A 23,054-nucleotide genomic window follows, 5' to 3' on the forward strand; every position below is an offset into this window, starting at 1 on the left:
ATTTAGTCTTTGAGAGTTTAGCTTTTATGAGTTAGAAAGATTTCACAGAACCATCTGACTTATGGGGAGGATTTGTTTACCCTGATTTCCTGAAATTACTGGGAACAATTACAATTTTGAGATACCCTGAATTTTTCTTTCCATTTGGTGGGGGCCTAATGGCTCATCTGCAGATCTGGACTCCTGTGTGCACATATGGTCCATAATTCATGAAGTGTGCTTATTTACATGTTGTAATTCTTACTTTCCTATGTTTTGAAATGCACCAATTCTTATATCTTTCTTTGACATGCAGACATATATTTTAGCTGTAGGGGTGACACAATAAGGAGTTGTCAGACATAAAAGCATTAGGGCTCATACTTGCCCTACAAACAGTATGATGGGAGGAATTTATAAAACGACTGGAGGACATTCTGCTGTACCAGGCAATTCTATTTGATGAGTTAATACTCACCTGAAATAGTTGGCGCCACACCTTCCCTCACCTGGAGAATTACTTGAACTTGGCCTTCACCTGAAACTGAACACAAAACCCCGTAACTTGGATGTGATACAAAGATTATCTTAATACGAAAGATATTCATGTGTGAGAACGATGGCTTTGTGCTAAATTCTCCCCAACCTAACTAAATTTTCAAAATACAAAAATGAAGTCCTGGGCTTCCCTGGTGGCGCAGTGGTTGAGAGTCCACCTGCCGATGCAGGGGACACGGGTTCGTGCCCCGGTCCAGGAAGGTCCCACATGCCGCAGAGTGGCTGGGCCCGTGAGCCATGGCCGCTGAGCCTGTGCGTCCAGAGCCTGTGCTCCGCAACGGGAGAGGCCACAACAGTGAGAGGACCAAGTACCGCAAAGAAAAAAGAAAAAAATGAAGTCCTTGTTAGTTAGTCTAACAATTGATTTCCAATATTTGATTTTGATTGTTTTTATTTGATTAAACTTAATTGCAGTGAGCTTTCCAAAAGAATTGGCACATAAATAATGAGGGAAAAAATTGTTTCACACTGTTCTTTGGAGGCCAGTGTTGGTGAGCAGGACACCCCTCATATCCTATTTCCCCTCCATCAGTTTGAAGGCTCAGCTTTTAGAATTCAAGTATTTTTCGCCAGTAGAGTTCAGATCACCCATGAAATGTATTTGCTTTACCTTTATCCAAACAAATTGTCCTTTTAATGAAGCCTTTTCCCCACCCCGCTTTCTCCTCCCATCTTCCAAACCAACTGAATACATTTAAAAGGCCTGGGGTTCATTAATTTTAAGTGTTCAATAAATTAGTGGAAATAATCAAAAGGCCTGATTCTTTCTGATAATGACAATTTGATGTCAGTATAAACCAGTAGATTAAGCTGGGAACATATGCTCCTTTGCCAAGAGAGGCTGCTGTAATTAAATAGTGAATGCATCTACAAGGTGCTCTCACGCCTGATTAATTAGTAATCAGGTGCGCAAACTCCACTTTTCAGTAACACCTTGTCTCTTAGCGGTTAATTACCTTTCTGCCTTATTCGATGCCATGGAGGCCAGCAACTCCCACCACCGAAGGACCCAATGATGCTGAAGGTTGCCGCCTTGGGGCCTTGGTCCCACCCATGCTCTCCTTTTGCCTCTCCCTGGAGCCCTAAACCCTTTCCTCTATCACAGAATGGAGCAGACCTAGGATCATTCTTTCTAATCACAAAGCATAAGCTTCAGAACATTACAAAGAAAATAATCCCCCAAAACACCCATGATGAGACCTCTCTGATGCTATTCTTATCTTGTTCATTATTCTCATTTAAAAATTTTCTGTAATAACCTATAATGGAGTATCATCTGCAGAAATACAGAATCACTATGCTGTATACCAGAAACTAACATAATATTGTAAATCAACTATATTTCAATTTAAAATTTTTTCCCATTATAAAATGCATGAGTCTGTGGCTTTCTCCTTCCACTGTACACACTTTTTTGACCAGGTAGAATGGCCAACATGTTCTTTATGTGCTCTACTTTATCATCACTTCCAAAGCTTTACTTATATTGTTTCTTTATACTATTGCAAATTTCACCCACTTTTCTAACTTAAATAATAAAAGTAATTAATAATAAAGCCACCAGCTTAACATCTCTTTTTTTCTATAATGTCTAACTCATCCACTCTGCTCACACTGAACTATGCATTTTCTAAAGTTTAAAAGCATTTCTAAAACCATACAGTGATACTTATCCCAAGCTCTCTTTCAATTGAGCAAATACCACTGTGCATCAACTGTGGTGAATTTAGGATTGTCTCAGTCCTTAGCTCTGTCTTTAAATCTTTGAGGGAGGGACTATTCTCCTGTACCTTAAGACACTAGACATTGCTGGACATGTAGATACTTAATTTTCATGGACCAATCAGAAATCCTAAATTTATACTGCTTTACTCTGGATGCCAGAACTTAACTGGCAATTTTGACAAATTAAACAAATAGAGGCAGGAATTAACCGTTTTAAAGGAGGCAAAAGACAAAATGGTAAAAAAGATAGATTCCATCAGAAAGAAAAGAGAAAGGGAATATGGCAAAATGACATCTAAAAACATGTAAAAGTCTGTAACAATAGAATACCCTTGTACAAGAGAAAGGAATAAAATATTGTAATGGAATCAAACTCTAAGAAAGGTAAATTTTTAAAAAATTCCAAGAATCGAGGCCCGCGCACCGTGATGAAGAGTGGCTCCTGCTCGCCGCAACTGGAGAAAGCCCTCGCACAGAAACGAAGACCCAACACAGCCAAAAATAAATATAAAAAATAAATTAATTAATTTAAAAAAATTCCAAGAATCATTTGGAAAGGGAAGTCAGTTCATTTAAAGATGTTATAAAAATCATCCTTGTACTCACAGATATAGAAAACAAACTTATGGTTACTGAAGGCAGGGAGGAGGGATAAACTAGGAGTTTGGGGTTAGCAGATACACACTGCTATATATAAAATAGATAAACAAAAGGACCTACTGTACAGCACAGGGAACTATATTCAATGTCTTGTAATAAACCATAATGGAAAAGAATATGAAAAAGAATATATATATATATATATATCACTGAATCACTTTGCTGTACACCAGAAACTAACAAAACATTGTAAATCAACTAGACTGAAACATCATTTTCCCCACTATATAGAGGAGGGAATTTGAAGTAGAGGGAAAATAATCAATGTATCCAGAATCCCCTGGGTGAAAAGGATACCGCCAGCCAGTACGGTATCAGGAACTGTAGTTATGATGATTACATAGTCGTCATAGGCAGCAGTGATGATTACCCAGAAAACTGAAAAGGCGAGCCCTGGACATACCTGACCCCCAGTACAGGCTGTCCCGCTTTCCTTCATCCATTAAAGCCCTTACCCAGGCCCTGTTCCTGGTGAACCAAGGCCCCCTGGAGCAGCGAGCACCTCGGCACCGGTGGCTTCTGATCCGGGTGGACTCTGACTTTGTTCAGCCTCTACACGTACACAGATGGCTCCCACCTCCAGAGCAACCTCTTCCCCAAAGCAGACACTGAAACTAAAACATGCTTTGAAAAGCTACTGTTCACTTTATTACAGCAGGTGTGTGAATATCATTCAATCTGAGAAGAGAAGCAGTTTCAGTATCCCAGGAAATGGAGCAACATCACCAAAAGCAGGAAAGATTAGAAAAGCCTGATTTCCTATACCACCTGATTTCCTATGCCCCCTGCAGGCTGGTTCTGAGCGTGGGAGCTGGCTCAGAGGGCTGTTTCTTCCCAAACACCGCTTGTAGGCAGAGAGAGACCGCAGAGACGGGGCAGGAACCCCGTGGGTGAAATCCAACAGCCTGGATTTGAATCTTGGGTCTTCCAGGTCCTAGGTGCGGGCACCGGACAAGCTCTGAACCTCACTCACTTCCTCTGAAAATGGGAATCATTGTACTGCCTTACATCATAGGGTGATTGGGAAGAAAAGATGGAAAATCCAGGTAACGTGCTTAGCATAGCGCTTGACTCAAATGAACAATACGTGTGAGTCATCATCGATACCGTTATTACGACAGGCTCGTTATTCTAGGAGCCAGTTAACAAAACCCCAAAAATATGCTTTCACCCTTTTGACAGCTGCACCTAATCACGATAAGCCCTAGTATTCAGAGTTGTAAGCAACTTAACCAGATCCGCTGAAGTTTGCTAAGTGCTTTGACTCTATAAAAGCGTAAATGCAGTGTCATTTCCAATTTGGAGAAATACCAAGAGGGATAAAAATCATTTGAGAATAAAGGTATTGACTCAGGAAGAGTTTAAGAGCCTACCACAATCTGTGACATTGTACATATGCTTTCTCAGTGCTTATGATTTCTGATTTTGTATTAGTAATATGAGAATGGTTAATCTCCTTTGTTTATCAATGGAGCCTCACTGCTGTTGATCTTTCCCAGATTGTAAGAATATCTGGTTGGTCCTCAAAAAGAAAAGAAGGCTTTGGGTCAATTATAGCCAAATTATTCTGATGAGTGCTACATGATCTAAGCTTGCTATAAACACAAACATCTAGGAGAAAGAGAGAAATGTGTAAGAAAATGGCTCCCGGTGAGAGAAAAGAGAGTTACTCATGTAGATCTGATTCTCATGCCTGCCAGAGTGATGTGTTGGCAAATTTTGTCCTCACGAGGGCCCCAGGGAAGAGAAAAATTAATTGATTCTCTCCCAGGGCAGGTCCCATTTTCTCTTGGAATTTTGGAGGGAGACAGTACCTGCTTACCTAAAAAGAAAAACCAGCTGGTATCTTAGTAATAGATCCCTTGCCTGTTTCCTTCTTCACTCTATCCCCACGCTCACTTTGCCACTGAGGACTGTACACGTATTAGGAACTCTCGCTCAGCTCACATTTATCCAGCATGAGTCAGCTACTAACTACACGTGGAGAGAACGGGAAACAGCAACTGCTTCTGTGTCTGTGAGTTTCTTCCGGTCTCACCTGACTCATGCCTGCTCTCCCTCTCTTTCGGCCCTGGACCCAGTTCCAGTGCCATCTTCATGGGCCAGATCTTGGGTTGGTCCTCTCTTTGCATTTTCATCTTCACCTGCCCTGTCCTCGACCTCCACCTCTTCTCACACTCCTGCACCCTCCTGCTCTGTCTCTCCCTCCCTGTTCAGTTCTTGCTCCCCAGAAATGAGCCTCATTCACTCAGCCACAGAGAAGGCTTTCTTGTCAGCTGGTCCCCGGGCAGCTAAAGCTTGATTAGCAGGACCACTGTTGTCTGATTCCAGCCTCTCGGAGAGAGCCACTGAGTGACCTTGACCTCGTCACCCAGGATCTTTTCAAGACCTTCACAGAAATATGATATGAAAATCCTTCCAACACTTGTGAGTCTTCTATTATTCCCAATAACATTCATTCATTAAAAGGTGTAACTTTTTTAAGAGTAAAAGAACTTGATCAAGATGCTGAGAGATGCAGCTGCATTAACCAGTCCTGAGAGTTAGCTCAATTAAACCTTCTTAATTAACTCAGAGAACAATAACAATTGCTATTCTGATTCAGAGCAAGGTTTGCCATGCTTGCACAGGGCGTGTGTGATTCCTGGGCCCTGCACAGATCTACAGAACCAGAACTTCCGGGGGCGGGGGACCTGGGAGCAAGCATTCCAGCTGTTTGCCCATGAGGCACACTTAGAAAGCACTTCTTGAAGGAATTTTACAAACTTTTCCATACTCTACTCTTAAAAATGTGGTTTTTACTCACAGGTAAAAACCTGTGAGTAAAAGTTTCTCTTAGCAAGTGGCAGGTATTCTTAGCAAGTGAGGAAAGGAACCCAGGTTAAAAAAAGAGAGAGAGATCCTTATATTCACAATTCTTACTTTTCATCAATTACACCAAAAATTTGAAAACCAAAGTACACTCCCAAAATATAAAATCTAATGTGATAATTTTAGTAGTATAAAAGATTTTGTTTTGTTTTGTTTTGTTTTTGCGGTACGCGGGCCTCTCACTGTTGTGGCCTCTCCTGTTGCGGAGCACAGGCTCCGGACGCGCAGGCTCAGCGGCCATGGCTCACGGGCCCAGCCGCTCCGCAGCATGTGGGATCTTCCCGGACCGGGGCATGAACCCGTGTCCCCTGCATCAGCAGGCGGACTCTCAACCACTGCACCACCAGCGAAGCCCTAAAAGTTTTATTTTAATAGTTATGAATGTTAATGTGTTTTAGAGAAAGCAAGTAGGTCATTAAACCCATGATTTTATGGATAATATTGCTTTAAAAAAGACAGGTTTTAAAAATAAGGCAGTGTGGGAATTGATTTAAGAAAAAAATCAAGTAAGTAATAGCACAGGAGGCATAAGGATGTGACAAAGTGTGAAGGCGGTACTCAAATATGTAAAGTTCAAGAAGCACAGAGGAGTTAACAAGTACAGCTTTTTCCTACAAACAGGAGAAAGAAGAACTGGTTTACAAGGGTGGGTAGGTACATAAGCTTAGATTAAAACAAAATAAAACACTAGTATACTAGAAAAAACACTGAAATAGAGTCAGAAAAGCCAAGTCAGGATACTGGTTATACCACCCATGACCTGTGTGAATGGAGGCCAGCCACCAGCATCGCTGAGAATTAGCTCCTTAATCTTGAGTGATTCCTTGAAAAAGTATCTGATTCAGATTCCTGAGTTTTCCTTCCTTCCTTCTTTCTTTCCTTTTCTCCATTTCTTCCTTCCTTCTCCTTTTGGAGAAGTTGCTTGTAATTGAGAGGCAAAATCCCTTTTCACATCCACAGCTCCTGTTCCGTTCTCTATATTTTTGCCATAAAGGTTTGTCGTGCATTTCCCTGAAGTCAGCTCTCTATATTACCGGTACCAATCCTTGGGGATCTTTGGGGAATGAGTTTTCTATAAGAATGTAAATTAATTTATTAACTAGAATGCTATAGATTGCCTTAGAGGGCCTCGGCATGGGAATGGCTGCAGATTTTCAAAGGATTATGATTCTGCTCTGCTCATAAAATCCTCCCAAAGAGCTCCGGGGAGCCAGCTGAGTCCTCTCTCATTAGAACGTAACAAGATTCCTTCTCAAGGAGTTGCATGGGGTCTCCTAGCCCAGCTGAAGAACAGAAGGGTCTAGGCAGCAGCCTGCTCCATCCCAGTGCCTTAGCGCTTTGAGAAAAGAGAAACCTGGGCCGAATCCCTGCTCGCCTCACTGCCAACTTAGGAAAACGTGCCTTATTTTTAGGATCTCCCAAGTTAACAACATCTTTTCTGAGCCTTCTGGGTGATGTCACTTGAGTTCTTTTTTGAGACAATAAAGTCCATCTGTCTTTCTATCCACAGCCCACTTGCCCTCATAGACAACAGCCCCGGCTTCTTGCCAAACAGCCTGCCTTTATCCTGGTGAAGGGGACATTTGGAAACAAGCATTGACCAGCCTGGCTAGACGTGTCTTTTTTTTTCAGTCTGATCAGAAGAAGGTGGTACACGAGAGCCTCCAAGCCTAGCAGGCGGACTTTCTCAGCTGCCGCCTCACACAATATCCCAGCTTGGCTGCATCTCTGCTGTGTGAACTTGGGCGGGGGGGCGAGTGTGAATGGCTCGGCATCTGATAGGAATTTATCACCCACCGGCTGCTGGTTGGGCAGGGGATAAAGCAAGGGGAAGGGGGCTGTGAGTGTTTAATGCACACTGCCACAACCCAACAGTTTGCCCTAAAGAGCCTCTTCCCAATATAAAAGGACAGGGTCAAAAGTAAGTTGACCCCGGACAGAATGTACAATTATTAGAAGAGAACTGTGCAGGAACAGCTGCTGGGACCCCACCGGTTCCGCATCAGGCTTCCAAGAGTCAGAATATGAATAATCAACTCAAGGGGTGTTTTCTCCACCCCTCCTCACCCCCACCACCTCCCCCAGCCTTGTCCTCCTGTTTTGGGCAAGTCCTATTGCGTTTCTACAGGAAGAAGCATAGCCCTCCCTAGCAGCTGCAATAATTGTGTCCCTATTGTGATGAAGACCTCCTCCTGGCCACCCCCCTACAAGTGGCCATTGTCAGCGTGGAGTCAGTGATTACACGCTCCGCCTGATGCTTTGGGGGACCCAGCTGCCTAAGTGCTGACACACGAGTGTGAGGAAGGCCGGGGAGGGGGCCGGTGGAGGTGGAGGCAAGAGGTGGGGGGAGCCCACGTCTGTGAGATGGGACTCTGACATACCAGACCTTTTGCATAAGTCAAGCCCAGAACAAATGAGGCTTTATCAGGCCCCAGTGATGAGGGGGTCTCATCTCCCTTTGAAGTGGAGCGGAGCATGGGGCCTAGCAGCTTTCCCTGCTTTGGACCAAGCAAACATCCTGCTTTTGATACGCTACATGCTCATTATCTCTGCCCCATTTAATGATTTTTGATTGAAGGGTGGCGGCTGGGACGCCGAGAAGATCGTTAGAGAGGCTCCATCCAGCCAAGCCCGCAAGAAAGGCTTTCCTTGTGCCCGGGCGTAAATTCGGAATTTCTTAACAGTATGCGCTTGTTCTTAGAGGCAGATAAGGGCAGAGCGTGAAATTCTTAATTAAGCAATAAATAGAGAGTGGGGTGTCAGCAGATGTAGCCGGTAGCCATGGCAACGGGAATCACATGGGCAAGAGAGCTGAGACTAGATGTAGGCCTCGGGCCTGGGCCTGACTGACAGCTGAAGAATCCTACAAAGCTTGTAAACCAGATTAATTAGCTGACTAATTATTTCATAGCGTGAATGTAACTAAAAAATAAAAATAGTTCACCACGAACTAAAACATCCCTGGGAAAAAACAACAGGGACAGAGGCAATGGGAAACTGGCTGTGTAAGTCAGAGACAGGAGTGCTAGTGAACCCAATCACAGAGACTGAAAAAATGGGCTCTCTGGATTTGACTCCAAGTTTGACAATATGAAGGAACGCTTGTTTTACAGTCAGACCCGTTCGCAAGCATGGTGTAGAAGTTGCAGTTCACCACTGCCGTTCATGATAGTTTATCACACCAAATATTGCCCCTCCGGGATCCTATCACAAACTATAGCACACAAGGACTTCACTTGTGGTCTGTTTTGTAAGTGGCTCCTTGGGCAGAAGTCTAAGGGGCTTTAGAAAGGCTTTAGAACCAATCTCCTTAAGAAAGATTCTTAAATGAGCAAGGTTATCTTATTCTGTGGGTAACAATTGCTTAAGTGATACTAAGTTTCAATCAGGGGGCCCATATATCATATACACCATGTTATCATGAATCTGTTATCTTACAAAAGCTAGTCAAGGAAAGTAGAATGAGACTCTTACAGACAAGTTATGACAGGTATATGGAATTCAAGGCACCTGAGATTGACCACCTTCCAGGAAAAAAGAAACATTCTAGAGAAATAATCTACTGAGAAAATGTGTAATAAAATAACATGGCATGCTAATCACACTTGAAGATGTTTGGGTGTTTTGTACCACAATTCCAAGAGATAAGTAAGTATTCTTAACCTCGTTGTATAGATGCAGCCACGGAGGCATGGAGAATTTATAATTCTGTGCCCCGGGTAAAACAGCCAGCCAGCCACTGATTAAAACCCGAAGCCCTAAACTCTGGCCATGAGCTTTCCAAAGAAGCTGCATTCTGTAACGACGTTGCTGAACAAAGACAAAACTTGCCTTGGTAAAGAAGAGAAAGGCAAGAGTCAAAAAATATTATATGTGCAGGACTTTTTTCTTTGTCATGGGGACCAGTGAGAAATTTTCTCCTGCACCGCTGCCTGGCACCCCCCACTCTTGTTGGTCAGTGGCCCATGATTACTGAGTGGGCAGCACGCTCTAGTGGAGAGAGTCACAGCCAGGAGCCAGAATGCCTGGGTTCTGCTCTCTGCCATTCTCGGCTGGGTCAAAGATGCGTCAGGCATCTTAAATCACACAGCAAGGAGCGAAATAGAGGAAATGAAGATAATTGTGATTTTTTTAAAACTTCCTCTCTGGGGGGATGTGGTAGGGCTGCACACAAACAATACAAAAGATGGTCTGCTTAGAAGTGGTCAAGGAATGAGTGAAAGCCAGCCAACTGTCAGTGGAGCAGGACTCCAGATGGAAGGCCAGCAGGGAAAGAAGCAGTGTCCCCCCAACCATGCCCACCCCCCAAAGCCTGACAGGAAACTCGGTGGACCTGGAGGAGGGTCAAGCAGTTTCCCTATAATAAAATGAACCTTCTGTATACACAAACTCCCCCTGGGTTTTTTTGTTGTTTTTTTTTTCATTCCAGGAATATGTCCACATAGGACTGTGAGGGCTTCTCTTCTTGGATTAAATGTATTTTATGTAAATTATCCCAATCACAGAGACCTATAAAGCCCCACGGTCCAAAGAAAACAATTAAGTGAAAGGAACAAACTAATCAACATGTAACTGGAACTCTACTGCTTGGAGCCTTTTTGAGGGGTCAGCCACAGCTACCTCACTGCCGTTGGGCTGTTGGTCTACGGACACCATGGCAGCCTCCTCATCAGCTGCCTAGTGGCGGTGCAGACTTTACACAGAAGACATCCAAAATCATACCCAATCCACACAACCCAATGTAGCTTCGTGGGACACCACCATGGAAGACCAGTGCGAGCCTCGGTTCCTCCAGAAACCTCAAGTCCTCACTGTGCCAGCCCAGGAATGGGAACAGGCCTGGCTCTCGCCACCTACCTACTCCATTCAGACAGAGGATGGCGGAAGCACAGATGACCATGAAAGCTGCTACTTGGAGGACTAGGAATCCTCTCCAAGGAGTCAGGGTATCCGACTTTACTAAACATTCCAGCAACCCTCTGTGACTTCCTGTTCCTTGTCCAACTCATATTATTCAAAAGTGGAGATACCAAGGTATTCTGATACAAAGACTCTTTAATTAATAAAAGGCATCTGCCTAATAAAAATGGTTTATACTGAAATATTCATCTAAGTCCTATATATGTACATATATAATACAGATGCACATCTACATAAAATATATATATATACTTATACAGATATGCATTTATACCATATGTGTAAATATAGTATAATACTATAACTTGCTGTTAATTCAATAAATAATGGGGGGAAGAAAATCTTTAGCTGCATGACTTGATTTTGTTTTCTTTGTGCCACAAATGTTCCTTTATCGTGCTTGGTTTATGTGACTGTTCAAATTAGTTTACAGTTCATGAACAAATCTGATCAATGGACAAGACAGGCTCCTCAGAAGCATGCTAACTAATAAAACAAGAGCAGTTTGAAATTAAAATTTTGTTTCAGAATATACATCAAATGAATAGCCATAGTTAAAGTTAATGGCAACTATTTGCTCTTACTTAATGGCTGTATTTGACTTTAGTGGTAAAACAGTCTCAGGGATCTCTGTCCATCCTGATTTTTTATAGTTTTAGGTTATATTTATGGATGAATCAAATCAGAAATAAAATTTGAATGGTACAATTCAGTGCAAATAAAATATAGAGCAATCCATTCGGCCAAGACTTTTTAAAAACCCGGGAAGCACCATCCTCTCCTCTCTGGTGCTATTAAAATGTAATCGCCCCGGGGCTCAAGTGTAATCAGACCCAGTTGACAAATGGCTAGGCAGAAGTGAGAGGGACAAAGAACTCAGGATGCCTACCAGCTCCCTAAACCCTTAGGGCCAAGTCTGGCTTGTGGCAGAGACTGGGACTTGCCATGCTTGATATGGCCCTGATTTCGACCAGGATCTATTAAGACCAATTCATAACAAAATTGTCCTTCTAGAGACTCATTTTGTCAGATTCTCCTTCTTAGAGACCACACTGAGCTAAGGTTGGTATAAGTGGACACTATGTACTCAGAGTGATCAATGCTGAAATAATATGGAAAAGAAATATGAGATGAGTTCCAGGAAGTCAAAAGAAATCTATGGTCCTGACCCACACATTGGACTCCCGTGAAACATGCACAATAAGAAGGTAAGGAAATCCTTTTGGCCTCTGTTACTCTGCAATCACTGTAGGGTTTCTGGTTCTATAAAATGAGGCTCCTGGACCCTTCACCCTGATGCTGCCTCTGACACAAGACAAGACAGCCCATGCCCCAGCCCTCAGATAGCTTTCCATGCATCTCATTTTCCTGACCTCAGATTCCCTTCCAAGGCTTCTCACCTTCCACATTGACTACACTCTTCATCCTGCCTCTCTGTACCTTTGCTGTTCCTTGTATCTGTGATCACAACCAGCCATGCTGTCTTTACGTGCAGTTGGCTTTTCTACAAATACAACATGGCCTTAACATGAATGAAAAATATGAATAGCAGTTAAAGTTTATTAAGCACTTGCTCTGGGTTAGACCCTCTGCTAAAGAATTTTACATGTTATCCTTGATTTAATTTCCTATCCTTTAGATACGTCCTTTTACTATCCCATTTTACAGATGAGGAGGCTGAGGCTTAGAAAGAATACCTGCACGATGTCCCATAGCTAGTAGGTGCTAGAGCTGGGATTCAAATGCAGGCAGTCTTATTCAGAGCCCAACCACTTAACCATAACACACAGCGGTCTCTTTCAGCTCCTCATCACTTCGTAGCACCAATGTTTGGTATTCCAAAGGGAACAGTGGTTTCTGACTACGTGCTCAACATGCTCATCCAGTTATACTTACCCAGATAGGTGAGTTGTCTCAACTGGCTGTGGAAGAACCAGTCACAGCCTTGGTCCCGACCAGGTGATGGAAGAGACGGAAGGGACCGCCCCACTTGACTCCCGCACCTTATGAGGATGTCAGGGTAAGGCCACAGGTCTGTGTGTACCAGCAGCAGGTAATTCCCAGGAGCAAAGTTCTCAAATGTCGCTGAGTACTTGAAGTGAGAGAAAAGTACAAAAGTGCTCATTGAGTGAGGAAGACTCTTCCCAGAAAAAGAGTTACAAAGGACTCAGATGGAGTGGTTTAGAAACAGGACTGTTCACACCAGCTACTTTTCTTGTGGGAAATGGGCTTACTTAAATCTACTCCATCATAAATTCATAACTAAAGCTACAAAATCATACAGTGTGAGGACTGAAACCTGTAAGGTTCTTCTTGTTTAACAATCTCAATTAACAGAGGAGAAAACCAAAGTTCAGACAAGCGAAGTAACTTATCCCAGGTCAAACAGCAAAAAGAGACAGAGACACGTGCAGAATTCCTGTCCAGTTTTCCCCAAGACTCAAACAGGCAGGCAATGATAGAAGTGCCATACCTTTATAACAGTAACAGCTAACACGGTTGAGCATTGGCTCAGGTATCATTCATATCAAGGCATCCAACCCTTGAAAGACTCTGGGGATTCTTACTAGTATTGCCTCCATTTTATAGATGAACACACTGAGGCAGGTGGAGGTTCGGTAACTCTCCCTACATCACAAAGCAGGAGAGTGCTGATCTGGGACAGAGACCCAGGTGTCCACTCCAGAGTCACCATTCTACTGCCTTCACCTTCCCAGAATGTTCTCATGGGAACCTCAGCGGAAGGGGAGAGAGGTGTACATTCTTCCTGAGAGCCATGCGTGGTGAGGGGATCAAATGGATTCTGCTTTGAATTCTTCAGATCTATGGCACACCTGCTTCCAGATCCCTAAGACCTGCTCTTATGACGTTTAGGGAGAATGTGTGTGATGAGACGGGAAGAAAGAAAAGCGTTAAAAGAAATACAAGAAGCTTGAGGAAATCCACTGGATTGATTTTCTTCAGAAAATGCACCTATTTTCCTTATGGTTTTTCCTACCTTCCCTCCCCCTAACCATCTGACTCCTTCAACCCAATCCAAACGAAAGGCTAGTGCCTTTCGTTTTCAGGTGCAAGTTAATCTTTGACCACAAGGTGGCAGTGTGCAATGTAAAAAAATGCCTTGTGAAGCTATTTTTCTCTCGGCTACAAACACTACCCTGGGGTAAGTTGGTTCTTAACCCATAATATATAAGACTACAATTCTATAGGATGCTTAGAAGCTGTTTTTCATTGTATTAATAAAGTTAAAATTTCAGGCAGAACCATTCTGTGTTCAAGGTGAGGTTTAAAGGGATTCTAAATTTTTCAAGTTTAAGATAAAAGACAATCATACCTCAAATTCAGGTTACATTCATCTGGTCAAAATGCTGCCGTAGTTTTCTTGATCAGCACCAGAAGATGCTAATACCTGCAAACTATGGCATCACAGAAGAAAAGACGGGAACCCCTGGGGAATGGAATCTACCATCAAGTGGATGCTGGGGGTTACCTGCAGAGAGCTGTTGGTCCAAGGGCTCTCAAATCGCAGTGAGTAGGTCTCTTGATCCAAGAGCAGCGCCATCCAGCCATAAGGGTTAGACAGTGTGTCATGCACATAACTGACAGTGGTTGTCTTATTTCTGCTGTCCGTTATGGTTAAATCGTAAGAAACTTTTGGGGCATTGGCTCTAGAGTGATTTAAAAAGAAAAAAAGTGGGTGGTAAGTTTTTTGTCCAGCCTGGACCTAAGGCACTCCTCTCCCATCAGCTATAATTCATCTATTTTCTCCATGTACGTCTCTCATCCCAGTGTCTACAGAGGTTTTAGTGGTCATGGTGTGTATCAAAAAGCCCAGTGGGAAGGTGTCACTGGACCATTTGTGCATCACACTGACCTGTAACACTCAGATCTTAGGCCACTCATCAGTGCCATCTTAATGAGTTCATATAGGCCAGGACTATATACTATTATTTTAACAAAGAAATGTCCAAGGTCAGAATATTGCCATAGCCCGGGTTTATCAGCAGCAGAACGCGTATTTCACAGTCACTAGTTATCCCTCTGGGGAACAGTGGCTGAAGCCCAGAACCTCAGAGCCTACCTCCAACGGCCCAGCAGGAACAGCCTCAGTAAGCTTCCCCAGAGCGAAGAGGGCCCTGGGTCCTCTCCTGTGGGCTTACACAATGCCCAGAGCTCACTCAGTGCTGGTGGGTTTGCGTTCTTGCTTGTTAGCAAGGAATGTGACATCCTGAAGCTAGAGACATTTTCTCTTTTTTGGTATCCTGCCCCTTGGCACTGGGCCCTGCACATTATGGGCACTCAAATCATGTTTGTTATACAAACAAAGCCTGCATGGAGGAGCTCTTCCCAAAAGCGATGCCAACTTCCCAATGTACAGAAAGGGTTTCTAGAAGAACAGCATTTAAGCAAGTGAGGAAACTGAGACAGAGTATGGTAAAAGTAGGATGTGGACATTACAGGTAGAGCTAGAAAGTTTTTAATTTCTACAAAGTATTCTATGCAGCCCATTCCAGAAAGTGATTTGTAAGACTTCACTAGAAGATAAATAGATTTTGCTACCTGCTTAGACCCTAAAAGAAAAAGTGGACAGAAAAAAAATAAAGCAAAAGCTAAAGAAAATCAACACCCATTATGACCGTCCTTCCCCCTCTGGTTTAGTTTTGATGAGAATCTTTAACTGTGGCATGTTGCTACAGGCAGATAATTAAATTCTCAAAGTAAACGGAAATGAGACAAAGGAGGATGTTGGGTTTTCAAAGTGAGGGGTGATGTGAGCACATGGAAAGCCAATTTACAATCTAGTGGCATATTATAGAGAGACTGGTTTTAGTGTTAAATGCTTGGGCACCATTGTCAAATGGGTGTAAGTTGGAAGTCTATATTTGCGTGCACTAGGTGTATGAATTTGGGGGACTCACTGACCCTCTTTAAGCTTTAATTTCCTTTTTCATTTTAATGGAGACAACAGTATGTATCTCCTACAGCAACTGTGAAACTTAAAGTGATAATCTATGTGAAGTATTCAGTAACCATCACTAAGCCCAATAAGTCTACCTGTAGCTCATTTAAGAAAGAACCTCAGATGTGCCTGGTTTGCCACTCTACTTATTTTACTGTCTAGAGTTTATCCAGGATATTTGGTCATTGAAAAACACACTCAAGGGGCTTCCCTGGTGGCGCAGTGGTTGAGAGTCCGCCTGCCGATGCAGGGGACGCAGGTTCGTGCCCAGGTCCGGGAAGATCCCACATGCCACGGAGCGGCTGGCCCCATGAGCCATGGCCGCTGGGCCTGTGCGTCCGGAGCCTGTGCTCTGCAACGGGAGAGGCCACAACAGTGAGAGGCCCACGTACCGCAAAAAAAAAAAAACAAACAAAAAAACACACACACTCAAAACCTTTCATGGTACAGAGCTTTAGCCCTGGCAATGTAGCGCTTGATACATATTTCTTGTAAGATTAAATGCGTTTGTTTCATCCATTAATAAGTAAAATGAAAGGGATAAAGAATGCTCAGGGCGGGCTTCCCTGGTGGTGCAGTGGTTGAGAGTCCGCCTGCCGATGCAGGGGACACGGGTTCGTGCCCCGATCCGGGAAGATCCCACATGCCACGGAGCGGCTGGGCCCGTGAGCCATGGCCGCTGAGCGTGCACGTCCGGAGCCTGTGCTCCGCAACGGGAAAGGCCATAACAGTGAGAGCCCCCCCCCCCAAAAAAAGAATGCTCAGGGCATTTGGAATAAAAGAACTACTCTTTCCCAGATGTCCCTACATAGCATTCACCAAACCTTTAGAAATCTTGGGGTGGGGAGGGCTTCTTCCTCTCTTTGGGCCTGGGTTATGGAGGACTTTTTTTTGCATGTATATCAAGATTTAAATCAGAACTTAAGTAAATCCTGGACTCACATTCTTAGAATCAGAGTGGATATGAAGGTCATCCGTTCTAACATCCAATCTACTGTGGAAATTCCCTCCATAGTTTATCTTGTTCCTTCTTCCAGCTTTGGGGAGTTCACATATTCAAATTCCTCCTCCATTTATGAAATTTATTTGTAAATTTTAATTTTAGACAAGCTTGAGAAAGCTTAATTTTCTCCCTTGTATTTTCTAACCCTTTCTCCTCAATCACTATGGCTTTCTCTTACCCTGACTGAAACCATGAGTCCTGGGGTCCCAGGAGATCAGCCAGCACAATTTGGCCCAACTAATATATTTACTAAGTGAAGACAGGTTACTGGGAAATAAATGTAAAACAAATGTGATAAGAAGAGATAAGTTGAAATACCAAAGAGGCAAATGAGTTAGCCGCAGCGAGGTCAATACATCAGGTGGGATTCCCCACAGTCCAGAAAATGATTCCGAGAACTTCAGGCTCTGAAAGAGCAGCCCTTCAGCTTTCACAGAGACATATGGGCTCTGGAAAATGAATCCCAAGACTGAATTCCAAGAAAGACTCACTGATAAATCAGGATTTCCATTTAATAATTCGCAGTGAGAAATAAAACTGCCTTTCACATAGTGGGTATTCAACAAATGTTTGTTGAATGAATAAATGAGTGTTGAATGGACTAGAACACTCTAACTGGCTACTTGGTGATGTTTGGTCCCAGGGAAGTCTACCCAGAAAGCCACATGAGTGTCAGGAGATTTCTTGTAAGCTTACTCATCAAAGGATATCATAAGTTATCAGATCCTGATACAGTCAACCCCATTATCAATAAGATATTCACGAAAAGGACTTATACACTTAAGTTTAGTGGTCAGAAAACCTCTCCTGGACATATACAAGCAATCTGCACTAACAGTGGACCCTGGTTTAGGAAAATGCTAAGATTTCCTTATGAACTTAGATTTCTTCTATCCTAGTTGAGTGTTCTCAATTAAACCACTTTTACATTAGGGTTTTGGGTTTTTTTTTTTAACTATAGACCAAAAGAATTCTATTTGTTCAAATGTATCCATCTGTTCACATCTAATTACTCCAACCTGTATTTTGTCACTTACTTTGCCTGACCAGCCTATATTTTATCACTCTTTTCTTAAGAGATAATGCATATTTCCAGAAATTCTTCTTCATTCCAGCAATGTGGCCCCAAGAATTCCCCCTGGTCACTTGGACTAGACTTAATTATTTCTCAGGTTTCTATCAGCATCACATTTATAAGTCAGTTTTAAGATCTAATTTCTCCTGATTCTGTTTCTATAGATTGTAATTTCACCTATTGAAGGAGCCATTTTTCAGGCCATACTCCCAGGTTTCAGAAGGCCCCTATAAACATGACCCTGTTTTCAAATATGTAAAACCACTAAATGCTAACATTAATTCAGTTCTATTCATCTTTGGGACTTTTGCACCTTCTTTTTGATGCCCTTCTTCCAACAGTATCCAGTAATCTGATGCTAACCCCTTGGTCAACCAGAGACCCAACCATAGCGCACTGTGATCCTAAACCATCCTCTCCTCTACCTTTTCCTAATTCACTGCCCGGCCCTACCAAGCCGCCCCATCCATCTTGACCAAGGTTCATGTGGGATGCAATTTCACAGGCACTCAAGGGCAGCATGAGCTTTCTTTAGGGAAATACAGGTAGAGGAGGAGGTTATCAAATATTCCTTTATCACAGTCGGTAGTGGAAAAGATCATATTGTGCATTCTGAAAAGCAAATCAAAACGTGAAAGACCCATCTCCCAGTAGGCAAGAGGCCTTTTGTTGACCATCACCCCAAGGGCCAAAAATTCTAGGTCAAATCAGCTCCCATCCTTCTAGGCCAAATGCCAGCAGTGACAGTGGTGAGCTCTTCTGAAAAGCACCCAAAGAACATCAAGAGTAGAAGAATACCATGAAGAGAATTTACCAACCATAATTACTACAATTTTTGCTTGCCCTAAATAGCCACCAATCTCCCTCTCTTTACTGTTAATGAAGCAAAGGAGCACACAAGTATTTCTAATTTGGAGAAGCCAAGGGAGTCTGCATGGGCCATTAGCAGCAGAAAGCTTCATTACTAGGGGAAGAAGTCTCTCCCTGAACTTCTCATGGCTTTATGTGCAAGAAATCAGGAGGCAACCAGTCCATTTGAAATGTTAACCCTTACCTCTGAGTCAGCAATGGCTCCTGTATACAATCAAAAAGACAAGAGGACTACAAGCCTTTCCTTTTCTATGAGGTAGCTTAATTTTTTTTAATCACCAAGCGTGTTTTTAATTAAGGGACATTTTCCTTTAGAAATATAGCAGGATCACTTGATAAAACTTCCCAACCTAAGTACCAATTTACAATACTAGTTGCATCAACAGTTATGTAATTTAGTGCCCAGACACTGTGCAGAACTGTTGAGTGTATACTGCCCACATTGTTGATTGTTAGGCAATCAACAGTACCAGTGAGAACAAACATTAACCCCCTGGTTTGTGTTTACCATTAGCTTACTTCTCCTGAGGGTCCATATCTCTGTGTATTAAGACAAACACTGCACTGAGCTCTAAATGCTCTAAATTCAGAGCATTTGTGGAATAAACCCTTTATAATTACACATCTCCTAAGCCAGACACACCATAAAAACTAGCCCCAAATGGTACTGTCAGCATTGCCTGGATATTCATGCTTGCTGCTGTTACTCTCATCTTTTACTGCACAAAGAGGACAAAACTCAATATGTTGAGCACAGCCGACAAATTTTTGTGGCATGACTTTTCTTGAGCAACGGGGCTGGGCTTCCCTGGTGGCGCAGTGGTTGAGAGTCCGCCTGCCGATGCAGGGGACACGGGTTTGTGCCCTGGTCTGGGAAGATCCCACGTGCCGCGGAGCGGCTGGGCCCGTGAGCCATGGCCGCTGAGCCTGCGCGTCCGGAGCCTGTGCTCCGCGACGGGAGAGGCCACAACAGCGAGAGGCCCGCGTACCGCAAAGAAAAAAAAAAGAAAGAAAAAGAAAAACACTGGGCTCATAAGAAGTCCCTGTCAGAAGCTCACCACTGTCCTTCATTTTGAACAGTCTTATTTTTGCATAAGTAGCCCATCCTATACAGGCTGCTAACTGTGTATTCCCCTTGTCCCTATGGCTACTGGTGTGAATAAACTGCACCTCCCCACTGGTGAGCAATAATAATAAACAGAATTTTTTTTTAATGCAAAAAAGTCCTGTCCGAGAACCACTATTCTATCTGCTGATCTGCCATCACCCAGTGATAACTGACATGTATCAGTAAGGGGTTTCCTGTATATACTACCCTTATTGATTGAGAAACAAATATTTCTCCTTCTGAGTAAGAAACCTAAGAGAAAAGAAACCCTAACCTTCAGTCTTTCTTCCAAACTTTTAACAATTCTTAAATTCACATAAAAAATAGAAATGATAGGCAGAGAGGCAAGCCGTATGAATCCTTGCGTTTCTGGCAGGTACACCCCACATCACTCCTCCATGACTTTGCAGATATATATTTCTGTTTATCTTTTTTCAGAGTTAGCTAAAGCAATGACAATTGATTGTAGAAAAGTCCCGAAATCAACCTAGCACCTCCCCAAAGGTAGTGTCTAAAGTTTTTGCGACACACTTGGGATAATAATTCTTGCTTATTATACCTTAATCCTTGAAGAGAAGCAATAGATGTCTATTGTCTATCTGTCTATCCTTCACATACTATTGCATCTCTTTCTTGATCTGTGGAATGCAGCTGGAATGGCTATCTCAGAACATGAAAACACCACCCTTGGAGCTACACAACTCCAAGGTAGACAACTACGTGTCAGGAATATTGAAAACCAATTTTATGCATCTAGTAGGGAGTTAGACTATAAAGCCTACCTTCTCTTTTATATATATGCACACCTGGTGCTGGTGGGGCTGACAGACTCCTCCTCGTGAGCTCACCATCAGCTCCTCTTCCCAACTCCGTATTCAGTGATATCAGGACAGATGGTGTGAGAGTATTTTCACCACGGAATTAAGCAAATGCTACAAATCAGGGTCTTTACTCTAGAAAGCTAGTTGTGAAACACCAGCACACCCCTGGACCCGTTTATTATTCATGAAATTTAATAACCATGGAGTATTGTTGATGATATTCCTCAGTTTGGGCTCCACTTCGATGTTTAGATCTTTTTCTATTTTACTGCTGTAACCTTTGCTGCCGAGAGCGGATAAAACTTCTTGGAATTTTCCTGTCTCACATGTGTTTTTTTTTTGAGAACTGAAAAGATACCATTAGTGATGCTATGCCTATTTATCCCTAGGAAGGAGCATTAGGCGATTATTAAAGGAAAAGCGAGGCCGCAATTTCCATTTCAACTCTTCTTTACTTTTGCATTCATAGAGGCAGGGGGTGCCTTGTACTCTGAACACTGACACATTAAGAGCAGTTCCATAGGTAAACACTGAGCACAAGCACTGCAGGGAAGGATATCAAGCAGGATCTAAGAATCAAGGTGATCAACAGCAACATTAACCTTTTCTTTTCTAGGAGAAATAGGAAGAAAGAAACAGAAGATTTGGGGCACAATGAATCATAAACTGTGTCCTGAAAGACTCCAGATTCCACGACTTTCTGGGATATTTCGCTGGATAAGTGCAATGTCATGTGGCTATTGGAAAGTGTTCCCTAGTTTTCAAGAATTGGATTAAGTTTCATTGGAGCAAACTTAATTCCCTTGCCAGGCATTTGCTTCTCAGAAACGTAATCATCTATAATATTTTATTCTATTAGTAGTAAGCTTATATGTTGTTTTGTCAATCATAGATGTAGAGACTTTTTTTTTAAACTTCTTTATTGGAGTATAGTTGCTTTACAATGTTGTGTTAGTTTCTGCTGTATAACAAAGTGAATCAGCTATATGTATATATATATATATCCCCATATCTCCTCCCTCTTGAGTCTCCCTCCCACCCCTGTGGGTGGTCACAAAGCAGTGAGCTGATCTCCCTGTGCTATGCAGCTGCTTCCCACTAGCTATCTATTTTACATTTGGTAGTGTATATATGTCAATGCTACTCTCTCACTTCGTCTCAGCTTACCCTTCCCCCTTCACGTGTCCTCAAGTCCATTCTCTACGTCTGCGTCTTTATTCCTGTCCTGCCCCTAGGTTCATCAGACCATTCATAAATGTAGAGACTTTTGAAAGACAACATTTACTGAGTGCTTACTACATGCCAGACAACGACCCTGTGAGTTAAGTACCATTTGGCTCATTTTACTGATAGGAGAACTGAAGCAGAAAGAGGTGAAGTAACTTGTCCAGGAACATACCTAGGAAGTGGCGGAGGGAGGGTGGGCTATGATTTATGCCCACAAATGATTCTTAATTACCTCTCTATTCTTCAGCCTTTAAAAAATAATTTCAAACACATGCATATATCTTGACTTTCTTTTATGTACTTCCTATTAAAACTCAGAAGGACTGGTTGGCCAACCTACAACATCTTGTAAACTCTTCTAATTTCCCCCACATTCAATTCAGTACATAATTGGAAAACAGATCAAGGCTTGATTTACTGATATTTGAATAAATCTATGTCAACTGAAGGAGCTTTAGAGTGCTCTAAACCAAAAAACAAATAATTCCCAGACGGTCATTGTGAAAGTTCATTCTCATTCTCCCCATCACAATTCTATGCATCTATACCACCAGGAAAAGAAAACAATTGCAAATGTACGCAAACTGCTGATTCGGTGGGTGGGGTAGGGGCAGAGTGGAGAAGAAATCAGCTGTTAAAATAAATCATCTGGGGGGCTTCCCTGGTGGCGCAGTGGTTGAGAGTCTGCCTGCCGATGCAGGGGACGCGGGTTCGTGCCCCGGTCCGGGAGGACCCCACGTGCCGCGTAGCAGCTGGGCCCGTGAGACGTGGCTGCTTGGCCTGTGCGTCCGGAGCCTGTGCTCCGCAATGGGAGAGGCCACAGCAGTGAGAGGCCCACATACCGCCAAAAACAAAAACAAAAAACAAAAAAAATAAAAAATAAATCATCTGATCAACTGACAGCCCCACGCAAGCAAAAGCCCAGAGACATTATGAAAGGATATTCTTAAGTATTTGATGTTTCTAGGAATTTTAGAAACAAAGACTGAGGATAGTATTTTCCTCCTGGATCTTCTAAAGAAAAGGTAAGGGCTGTGGACTCCTCATAAATATGTCCTAAGAGACAAATGGACAATAAGGACACTACAGGAAGATTTGGGGGAGTCCACAATTTCTTAAATGATATTCATGTATTCAATACTAATTTTATTGAGTCACTATATGTTCAACGTGGTACTGGGCACCATAATACAAACAGAAAACCCTATCCTTGCCCTACTTACCATGTATGAGGAAGGAGGGGCAATTTATCAAGCTGTGTAGGAGCTATGAGTATT

General features: G+C 42.8%; 1 protein-coding gene across 1 annotated transcript in view; it reads right to left on the bottom strand.

The window, feature by feature from the left end:
• Nucleotides 1-23,054, bottom strand: part of PKHD1 (PKHD1 ciliary IPT domain containing fibrocystin/polyductin) — a gene marked incomplete at its 3' end in the record, with an annotated part of 433,165 nt that overhangs the window by 194,480 nt on the left and 215,631 nt on the right. The window contains exons 49-51 of the mRNA XM_082637162.1: nucleotides 14,204-14,381; nucleotides 12,610-12,805; nucleotides 458-523 (exon numbers count right to left, since the gene is read on the bottom strand). Of these exons, the coding sequence (XP_082493288.1) occupies nucleotides 458-523; nucleotides 12,610-12,805; nucleotides 14,204-14,381 (440 nt within the window). The remainder of the gene's footprint in view (nucleotides 1-457; nucleotides 524-12,609; nucleotides 12,806-14,203; nucleotides 14,382-23,054) is intronic.

This window comes from Mesoplodon mirus (assembly GCF_964341445.2).
Source record: "Mesoplodon mirus genome assembly, chromosome: 12".
Lineage (NCBI taxonomy): Eukaryota > Metazoa > Chordata > Mammalia > Artiodactyla > Ziphiidae > Mesoplodon > Mesoplodon mirus.